Source organism: Pogonomyrmex barbatus, unplaced genomic scaffold, assembly GCF_055798465.1.
Source record: "Pogonomyrmex barbatus isolate J1 unplaced genomic scaffold, ASM5579846v1 scaffold6, whole genome shotgun sequence".
NCBI classification, from domain to species: domain Eukaryota; kingdom Metazoa; phylum Arthropoda; class Insecta; order Hymenoptera; family Formicidae; genus Pogonomyrmex; species Pogonomyrmex barbatus.
The window spans coordinates 4,516,252-4,527,521 of NW_028297160.1; the positions used below are offsets into that span (position 1 = coordinate 4,516,252).

Here is an 11,270-nt window from a genome sequence, read left to right on the forward strand (position 1 = left end):
TCGCGTATTTAAATAGTTGAACTTTTTATTATATCTGATGCAGCAAATCTTATCAATGCGAAGAATGAATAAATTTTATCGAATAATTGTAAATATTAAATAGAAATATGTAATTACTGATTAATTATAAGTAATATTTCATTAAATTAAAATATACTATAAAAAAGTTTAGTTAATAATTGATTTGTCCAAAACTATACATTATTGCGAAACTATCGAAAAATTCAACCATGTTGTTACACCTACATAGTTACCGATAGTTTCGTGGTAAATTGAGAATGTTTGCACAATGCTGGAAGCTGTCAATAATTTGCATCTCAAAAGAGCAAAGCGTACACACTTTGAAAAAGTTTCATATCGCTTTCACTATTAAACGAATGTCGGTGGTTTATAAAATGGTTAGAAAAATTGCGATAATAGAGAACTCAGGAAACATTTAAGGATATAAAAGATTTAATATAAAGACGCTAAAAGTATTTGAAATATCAAATAACATTGCGGCATTCTAAAACATTCTAAAATATATTCGTCAAAAATGTTATAGAGAGGTTGTATATCACTATATTAGAAATCAGAAATCTAAAAATGTAATTATTTAAACTCAATATCTATTCTACGAGAAATTTATCACCAAATCTTTTCAAGATTCTAAATACCTACCAAAATCACAGAGAATCACTAATAAATAAAACAATTGCCAAATTATCAATGATAAAAATTAATAGTTGTCACGTTATAATTTTACGAATTAATAAATTAAATGATTAAGACTTCTAAATTATTAATTATATCATTAGAAGCTTACAAAGTTTCTATTTATATGATTATTTTAATTATCTTATTCCCATTTATCTCAAATATCAACTTAGCTTCTAATCCCATAATTGGTTGTATTCATTTTATATATAGAGTATTCATAATTAACAATGGTTCTCATGGTAGATAAAACAAGTTGTATTAAAAAGTTCTCTAGAATTTGCGATTTTTGCAATAATTAATGAAATTTTATTTTATAAAGATCCGCGAATAAGCGTGCATTCGCACAAAACAACAACTCAACGTTACAACACACGCTGACGGGTGTCGGCTAAACACGTGGCAAAATGTTTAGAAGTGTGATTTACAAATGATAGACTATCCGTTTATAGTACACGCCTCTAAATTGCGTAGCAATCATGAATACACCTTTACGTGAATAATGCTGGGCAGTCTTTACGCAGTGAATAATGCTGGATAGTCTTTCCGCGTGTTTATTCGCGGATGGTTAAATTAATCTCTTATTAATTATTACAAAAAGATTATAAAATGATAGAAATCTTTTTTATGCAATATAATCCGTTTCATCTGTCCACAAGAGATACGTTAATAATTATGGGACACCCTCTATATGTAGTATACTTATATTTCTTGTCTATTTCGTATGCACAGATGACCGGCACCAAAGTAGTTTCCTCAACATTTTTGCGTAAGAAGCAAAATTATTTCCTATGGTTATTTACATTTAGAAGAAATAGAAGAGGGCAATTTCTGACCTTTGCTGGTGAGACTGAAGCTACGGAGTCTGTAACTATCTTCGTCCTCGCCTTCCTCCCGTGGTGGCATTGCAGATGAGACGTCAGGTACATCCAGGAAGGCGTTGCTTTTCCTCTGATGCGTATGGTGCATGCTCTGTCCCCTTCGGCTCCCTCGTCTTCTGATTCCTGGACTGATGTCATTCTCGGTCAATTTGGGTTCGCTGCTGCAGTGAGCCGATTTCATGCTACCTCCTTCATGATGATGATGATGATGATGAGCGGCGGCTGAAATTAATAAAGTTAATAAATATTAATGCGTACAATACTAGATAGAGATATATAGATTTATCAAAAATATATAACAGATTTTTTAACAGATTCCAATAATGATATTCATATATATTATATGCCAAACATTTACATATAATACTGTCAATCGTGATAAGTCAATCTATTCAGTCTTTACAAATCAAGATTTTGATAAAAGAAGATAAATCGTTATATTACATTAAAAAAGATATTGGAATATAACCTCTCAATAAAAAATGTTTAATGTTTAAAATGTGTAAAATTTATTGTGCTACATTAATGCGTAAATAATACGTAAAGTCACACGGTAGTGTTTTGGGTTGATTTGACACCCGAGACATTACCGTGTCTCCTGATAGAAAGGATTTTAATATTATCAACCATATTAAATCTATATCTAGCTCTATTATCTAGTTCTATCTATCTATCAATATATTTATATATATATATATATATATATATATATATATATATTTATATTTCTATTTTCAACTTTTATTTATGCATGCATTTTACATGAAAACGTGAAATAATCATATTCTAAAACATTAGTCTAAAACATTAGTTTTTATCTTCTTGTTAAAAAAATTTAAATAAAAAAGTTTTTATAGGAATACATTTTTGATATTTTGCAATATATTGCTACAATAATATGTTCACTTTATAACAGGCGAATGAACAATTCAAATAAGCAATAAAATTATTAAAAAAGCAAATCTTTACTAATGAATAGACTAAAACGAGAAAATTCTTCTTTGACTGCATGCTGATTGAGCTTTTCATCAGTAAAGCAAAGAGCAAAGCATTTTTCGAAGGTACTATACTTATTACGTCGCAAAACCGACGCATGGAAAGTCAAGTGATTTAGTACAACTTAAAAAGAACTAAGAAATGAAATTAAACGATGCGGAAAGGAAGAGAGGAGCAAGCTCAAACTATGTTTCGAATATTTGTTTCATTTAATCAAGAGGTTTATCAAGCAGATAAATTTCCCCGTTTTATCAAGTGTTGAAGAAAGTGGAATCTCTCGTTTCAATGTTGTGACTAAAGCTTTGAAATACAAGAAATATTTTAAAACAAAAGTTAATTCTTTAGCATTTGTAAAATTAAAACCAATGGATGTAAAAAGTATTTAATTTTATATTATCTCATTATTAATTATAAATAAATTGTAATTTACATTAGTAATTTATATACAATACATTATACAATAAAATTGATAATAATGTTTGTAATAATTTTAAATAATTTCTTGCAAAACATATATTGATAAGTATTATAAAGATAATTTTTTCTCAAAGTATCAAGAAAATTGAAAAACAATGATTATTTAAATAAAAATCATATTAATAAATAATATTCTAAATAAATAATAATAAATAATATTCGTCAATTTCTATTTTTAGACATTACATTCATATTTTAGCTGTTTAGTCTTTAATTATAAACTGGAAGTCTTGCTGGCATCATTTGCATAAACAACATGAATTATCGCTCTAATAATTTTTCTCATGTATATACACATCTTCGTGTTTCAACCTGCACATAAAACAACGAAAACATTATGCTTAGCCACGAAACTGGTCTCTAGAATTGCAAAGACACGCGGTCGGTGAAACGTGTTTGGATTGTCAGTGACCTACTAGCCAAATCCATGTCCGAGAATAATGGCCGCAATGATTTCAAGAACTCTCGCGAGACGCTAGCGCAGCGTGTTGTCAGTGCAATATCGATACACTTTGCTCTTTCGCCAAGAAGGATCGTACGTCACCAATGACGTTTCCACGAGTTTATCGGATACTATCGGAAGTTACGTCCGGTCATCGCACTATGCAATCTTGTCGCGTAAAATAGATTTTTACATATCTCTTGAAATCTAATCTTGGCAATTGTTCGTTCATATCTTGATTATTGGAAAAAAATTAAATGTGCAAAATGATCATTTGATAATTTAAACCCTTACATATATAGTTACAGCTTCACTCACCAAAGCGATGAGTGAACTTTTTTTTATTAGAATCGATAAATCTTGAATTTTAAATTTTCATTTTTAAAAATTTATCAAAGAAATTATCAATTTCAAAATAATTGATAGATCATTCATACTTCTGAATTTTTAAGCTCTCGAATCTTTGAATCTTTCTGAGAGGTACAAACTTTAATCAGATTATAAAAATCCACTCACACGCGACAGGTAAATTATTATTTATCTTTATTTCAACCACTGTATCGTTACCTTGAGCGGCGGCACGACGTCGGATGCTTTTATTTCCTCCGGAAACACGGGCGCTTTGGGATCTTGTAGCCGGCCTTCGTCTCCTCGTAGGTGTATTGCTATCCGGCGTTCCACTGCCACTATCACCTCTCTCTCTCTCACGGGCTCCCGAGGGTGGCATAGCTTCCAACATTTGTTCCATGCTGGAAAATCCTGGGGCACAAATCGAAGCCGATCTAGTTTTCCGGCGAAGAAAGTCTTCCGCCATTCTTTCAAGTAACTATCCACTATCTCTCCCTCTTTAAAGTAACTGATCACCACTCAGGGCTTTTGTCTGATATTGATGATTATCTTTTCCGGATTTCCCCGATAAAATTGCGTCTTCCGTTACTATCAAAGCTTGCTGTAATTTCGCAAAGTATTTATACTTCACTTCTCAATCACAAAATACGACGGTTTATTTGACTGTATCAGGCACTATTTCTATTATAATTCTTCCATACTGAGATGCAAACGCTTGTTAAAGTTCTTGTACGATTTTCTTTCAAATCAAAGTCCTTCGTGAAAAACGTCACGTCTGATTTCCGGAATGTCTCTTCGAACGTTGCAAACGTTTCATTCGTAAAATTCGATTATCGGCGAAAATTTCAATTCGGAAAAAATTCTATGAGATATCCATAGACATGTGTCATAAATCTGGGAATATATCGACCAATCCTCCGTTTCACTCCGAAAAGAACTCTCGCATCTTTCTTCACTCTACAAATAAAATGTGAGAAGTTTTATCTTCTTCTAATCCCACGTGCGCGATAATGGAACAGTCGGAGTAATTACGGCAGTGGCAAATTGTGCTTCTCCTAAACTCTCGATCAAATAATTGGCATCGGTATTTCTTTCTCTTTTTTTATTCATTTCCCTTTTTTCACCTCTCTTTTCGCATCTTCCTTATCGTTACTCTGCCTACCGGAAGCGAGCTCGTTTACTAATTAGATTTACTTCGTCGATTATTGTCTCGATTATTCCGTATGCAATCGCGAAAGCTTTGAAAACGAATTATAAATATAGAAATATCATAATATCATAATGTTTCTGTGAATTATAGATATTTATTGCTTAAGAATAAAAAATATAAAAATATATTTATTATAAAATATAAAAACAATAGATTTTTAGTTACATAAAAGTTGTTTATAAAGGAACAATTCATGAAATATGTACGTATAATTTATTTCATATTATATGCAGATAAGTAATTTAATTATACATATTTTAATTTGTAAATTGCAAATTTATTAATTATTGCTGTAAAACTGTTTATTTATTTAAATTTATTATTTAAATCAGATTTATTGAAATAATTAATTATAAATAAAAATATATTTTTAAAAATGTTATTATCTGATAACACTCTTAAAACTTAATTGATGAAAAATGTATTTTTAATAATTTAAAAATTTTAAACATTGTTTCATCTAAATCAATTACAAGTATCATTAAAGTAATGCAGACATAAAAACAATAAAAAAATTAAAATTTGCAAATACAATTTGTTTTCAACAGATTGCTTTTAATTCAACAGCAATATACATTGATGAAATAAGTCTCATTAAAAATTAACTTTCATAGGGATAATTAATTTGTACATTGTTTAAATTATTATTATTTTATTATTTAGCAAACCCGCAAATCCAACTTCTATAAATTAGATACCATATGCATCACACATCTATACACTATACATATTTTTACATCTACATTGCCGAACTACGAAAAAAAATAGAAATGAAGATTATTTTTAAAAAAAAGAGAAAAAAAGAAAAATAGGTTATGTATATTAAAAATATCAATAAAAATTTCAAAAAAACGAAAAATTAAAAATGCTGAAATGTGAATAAATAATTAAAATATTGTATTTAATATTTTTCTTCGAATATACTTCTGTGTTTTGTTTTAAAGCTAACTCAAATAATCTTCTAATTTAATCAAATCTAGTTGCAATGTTTAAACTTTAAACAATTGAAAATTCTGTCTTGCCTGTTTCTGATTAAATAGGATAAAGATCAGTGACAATATCACGTAGTTGGCACGTAGTTCCGAAGTTTCGCGGAACTCGGCGGAACTGAAAGACAATTCTGTAGACTGTCGAAGCTGTCGAAGTTAGTGAACAGCAAACGCGATATATCGAGAAGATATCGATGCGTGAAGATGTTCCAACTATAATCGAGTATCGACAAAGGTAAGCTCAGTCCGACCAATACAACTTTACGACACCTTATCAATGTATTCTCTTCAATGGAGTTTACGTCTGTCGTGAATTTTACTTTGAAACTATAAGAGAGTGCTGAGGAAATTAAGTACTTTGTTGTTGAAGATAATTATCTTTTCATATCCGAATAATTTCACTAATGCTAACATTATAACTTTATATAACATTATATAAATTTACCGATTTAATTATCCAAATATACATTCTTCTTCATATTTTCTTCTTCTAATTTAAACTTTATAATATTTAAACAAAAAGTTATTTTTTTTAAATAAAAACAAATAACAAATAAAAGGTTTATATATACATATATGTATATGTATATGTACGTGCATTTGTATTAGTAATAATAATATTATGTTATATTATTTGTTAATTGATGAAATTTCTCGCTTTTACATTATATTATTATAAAGGAAAAGATAAAATAGTCTACACAAAAGATTCTATTACATTTGCTATTATGCAAGTATGCAACGCAAGTATCGTTAGTTTTTATCTATAAAAGGGGCATAAAATCACAATGACAAGAAAATATCTTTAACAAATGGGATGTTGCAACAGACTTTATTTAAAGCACTTCTCTCGAGTAAGGCTTCTCCTTTGTAAAATAATATATCACGCGAGGACGCGTTTACCATAGATAGACTATAGGATTAAGTAGAGAAACTGAAGCTTTGCTCTGACAAGAGAAAAGGTCTTACGAGCTCTCATCGACATCATGTGTTAAAATCAATAGTTTACAAATGTTTTATGTATTAACGCAACATAACTTCATATTTTATAATATCATTGCGAGTTATCCTAAAAATTATCATAAAAATTATATGCTATCTTTGGCTCTCCTTGTTTCCATTCTTCATATCTTATTCTTCAACTTTTATTACTTTTATATAACAAAAGAAATTTCAAAATTTATAGAGACGTATCAAAAAGATAATAAGTCAATTTAATTTCTTTATATCAGTTTATCCATCTCTAAAGAGTATAAGTAATTTAAATAGTCCTATCACGCTTTTGTATTTTCTACATAGAATTATATCCACTTTTTTACATCATTTAATTGTATTTATTTTTATACGCAATATGAGATATTAATTGAATCCGTCGTATTTTAGCAATCTCTATTTAATTCTACAATTTCTTCAATTATCGGATTTAATCTGGATATGAATAATAAATAAATGTAAATAATATTCTTATCGTATTAAACTATAATTAATAGCTCGTTTCTTACTAATATTTTTTTGTTAAATTATAAATTTACTTTATTATATTTATTTAAAATGTTTTTACCTTTTGTTACAACTTAAATTTTATTTTTTAATAATAAATATATTGCTTATTTTGACATTAAAGAGAGAGAAAAAAATAAATTCAATCTTAAAACATTATTAATATATATAATATATGTAATACATTTGTTTAAGCAACATTTTTGAAATTATACATATATGGTTAAAATAAATAATATTATTTCTTTTGATATCTATTGAAACAATATTTAAAATAAAATTTCTGTGCATTGAACAAATTAAATAATATAAATTATAGTATAAAATATTATTGTATTAAATGTAACGTTAATTTTTATAAAAAATATTTAACTTATATCGACTTTTTCTGCAAAATAGTGTCTCTTAATTTATAATTCTCTATCAAAAGCATCTAAAAAATATATTTTATTATAACAAAACTATATTATAACTATAATTTGACTGTTAAAACATAAATAGTGCCTTTTCATTCAATTATTCAGTTATTTAACTCACCGCGGAAAGACTAAGGATAAAACAAAGGAACACCGGGCACCCTTGGAGAATTTCAAAGTCAGAGTATCAGCTTTTTTCCTGTGCGATAATCACACCGCTCTCTTCGTCGACTTATTTTTCCCGACAACTAATTATAGATATCGTTTCGCATAAATCTTCTAGGGAGAAGCATAAACATCTCCGCCGATCTGTCCCCCCATATGTTCACCTCCACGTTCCACTCCTTCAAGAGCTTTGCCACGGCCGTAATTATCTCCCTTTTTCGATACTCGGCAACCTCTGCCCTTTAACCATAATTATATCGAGAGATGTTACTCGCGCGTACTCTCGAGATATCGCCCCAAGACATCACCGATGCCTACTCTCGTCCCGAATTTAGGGATCTCTTCGGATCGATGTGTCACACATGACGATCGATCTTTACCACTTTAGGCCGTCTGCGATCATAGGATATCTCCTCGTCATTTTCTACTTCATCCTTCTCTACGATCATAACGAACTCGAATCATATGTCTCGATCACTCGCTCATGAGCACGATTCGGCCGACACGATGCACGTCCGACGATGTGCGGCACACTGACGGCCCGGCGTCCTGGCAGCCGCTAGGGCGAGAACCGACGCAGCGACGCCAGGCGTCGGCGTCGGTTCTCTTGCACGCCCTCGTCACCGACCACAACGAAAACCACGATGAACATGACGAAGAATACGACAAGAAGACGAAGGCGAAGTTGGTGCGTGTCCAATTCCACGCGCTTCAGCTTTTCAGCCGAATGCGCAATATGCTTCACGGGAAATCATTGAAAACTGTAGGATCTGCTTTCAGCAACGAACTGTTGATAACATTTGTTGATAACGTCGATACTTTAATTTTGTAAATCCAGCTTAAATAGGCAGATTAAATAAACAGATATCATGGAATCTAAGAAATAGATGAAAAGAACTAAATGTTCTTACGATAAAAAAATTTTGTTAATCTAAGAAACCGTCGTGCTTTAATTCCTTATGAGTGACATGTACCGTAATTCAATGAAAACTTCATTCTCTTAAACTGGTAGTAACTTTGCATGACTTTCAACTTCTTAGCAAGAACAGTCATTATTCGATTTTACTATAAAACTATATATAAAACTATTTTACTTTTAAAATTTTAGAAAAAGTATATAGAATAATATATTTGTTTTTTTCTAATTATTTATTTAAAAATAAACTGTTAAAAGCTTTTTTCTGAATTTAAATAATTTCAACTGAATCAAAGTATAAATTTTGAAAAGAAACATTAACATATCATTATTATTAATTATAACTAATTTATATATTAATATTTATCAATATAGTAGTCAAATAATACAATATTCGTCGTCCATGTTTTTTCATAAATTTTCAAAATAAAAGTCTCAAATTAATAATTTTATATATATATATATATATTATATAAAACTAAAAATCTTAATTAAAATAACAAAACGAGAAACATTTTATTATTTTACGCAAAATTATCTTATATTATTTTAAATATTAAATTTTAATGTCAAATTAACAGTTCTGTATACTGTATAAAAGAATTTTATTTTAAAATAATTTATTTAAATTTTAGGATTTATTATATATGAAATTATTTACTTATAAATTAGAAAACTTTTCTAAAGCAGCAAGTAATACGATTGCCATCAAATGGCCAGATCTACTATGTTATTGTCTGTAAACTGATCCAAGTGACGTATCATGACGTGTTTGTTCTAAACACCAACCTGTTTAAATTCTGGCGATAGATGTTAAGATCCGCGAAAGCTGGCTCATATCTGTTCGCAAGAAGACTACTGCAAGCAATTTTAAATCGTTTCAGGAAAGTCATTATGACATCATCTCGCACATTTGGCACTATATATCTTCAGAAGAGATCCACTTTGTTTTTATATAAAGTGCTATTTGCTTAAACGTGATTCATAGTTTATTTTATATGATCAGCGTGCTTAATTACGAAAAGAACTACGTCATGATTCTAATGAAATGAGTCGCTGCTCTAATAATATACTAATATCTTTTCATCACAAAGAAAGAGACGGTCAAAATGAGTTATTATTCATGTTATTTTTGTAAAATTTGATATATCTTATTATATCAAACATTATTAATTATCTGATTAATTGATAATTTTCACCAATTATTTAATATTACTAATGAACATAAAATAACTAAACAGACAGCATTTTCGAATAATAACACAAAATCGCATGCTTTAAATTTTTGCTCATATGATCTTACAATGCATCCGTGTCATAACAAGAAAATTCTTAGAAGATACATATGCTTCTCAACATGTAAACCGGAATAGAATTTTGAACTATGACGTTGATTATCAGTTCAAGAAGTAAAGATTTCCGTCCGTATAAATTGGAAAGATAACAATCTTTAGTTTCGTGTAAAAGCAATTTCGCAACTTTTCATTGAAAACAGCTATGTTTCATCAAACAAAAATGTATGGTTTACAATATTAATATTAATCCTAGATTTTATCTTAATGTTTTTACGAATATAAAAATCAGAATTCCAGGGCGTTCATTAAATTTCTATATATCAGATTTTCCTTTCATCTTTTTATATAAATTATTATGTGATACCAAGAAAATTTTTAAGAAGATAGTAAATTTATTATATTAAATTATATAAAAAATAATTACAAAGCAAACACTATTATAAAGAAATATTACAAATATTATAAAGCATATTATAATACTTTTAATTTTAAACTGACTAGTAATTGCTTTTACTTATCGCATGGTATATTGAATATTATCTATATTTATTTATCAAGACTGAATCCATATATAACTTCAAGAATATTTATGATTTATGAATTTTTTCTTAAACGGAACATTTTAGTATCAAGAGGTCTATTTAATGCACTGACTATATCTTTTTAAATTTAATTGTTTGTCAACGATATTGACATCGAGAAGAAAAGATAATAACATTATTTACTTATACATTATATCAAAAAATGTTTGCAAAAATTGTCACAAAAATTTATTATATAAAAATTTATTAAATTTGTTCCTAATACGGAACACATATTGCATTTTTCATTCCGTTTCGTTCCGTCCGCCCAGAGTTAGACTCAACGACGCGGCGCACGATATATTTTTGACTTGTGATGGTCTAAAGCTATTTCAAGACGAAGCCAAATCAACCTTCT

General features: G+C 28.9%; 1 protein-coding gene across 9 annotated transcripts in view; it reads right to left on the reverse strand.

The window, feature by feature from the left end:
- The window catches only part of Rgk3 (Rad, Gem/Kir family member 3), a 39,336-nt gene extending 30,657 nt beyond the window's left edge, over window positions 1–8,679 (reverse strand). For 2 of the 9 annotated variants that reach the window (XR_016140747.1, XM_011631156.2), the window contains exons 1-3: window positions 8,077–8,675; window positions 4,060–4,797; window positions 1,533–1,799 (exon numbers count right to left, since the gene is read on the reverse strand). Coding sequence is in view for 8 of the 9 variants with exons in the window: in XM_011631156.2 (XP_011629458.1) it covers window positions 1,533–1,799; window positions 4,060–4,306 (514 nt within the window). In the remaining variant the exon portion in view is untranslated. Of the gene's footprint in view, window positions 1–1,532; window positions 1,800–4,059; window positions 4,798–8,076 lie in introns of all 9 variants that reach the window. The other 7 variants (XM_089082842.1, XM_025217077.2, XM_011631159.2 and 4 more) reach the window with 7 other exon arrangements.
- Between the last annotated feature and the right edge of the window lie 2,591 nt (window positions 8,680–11,270).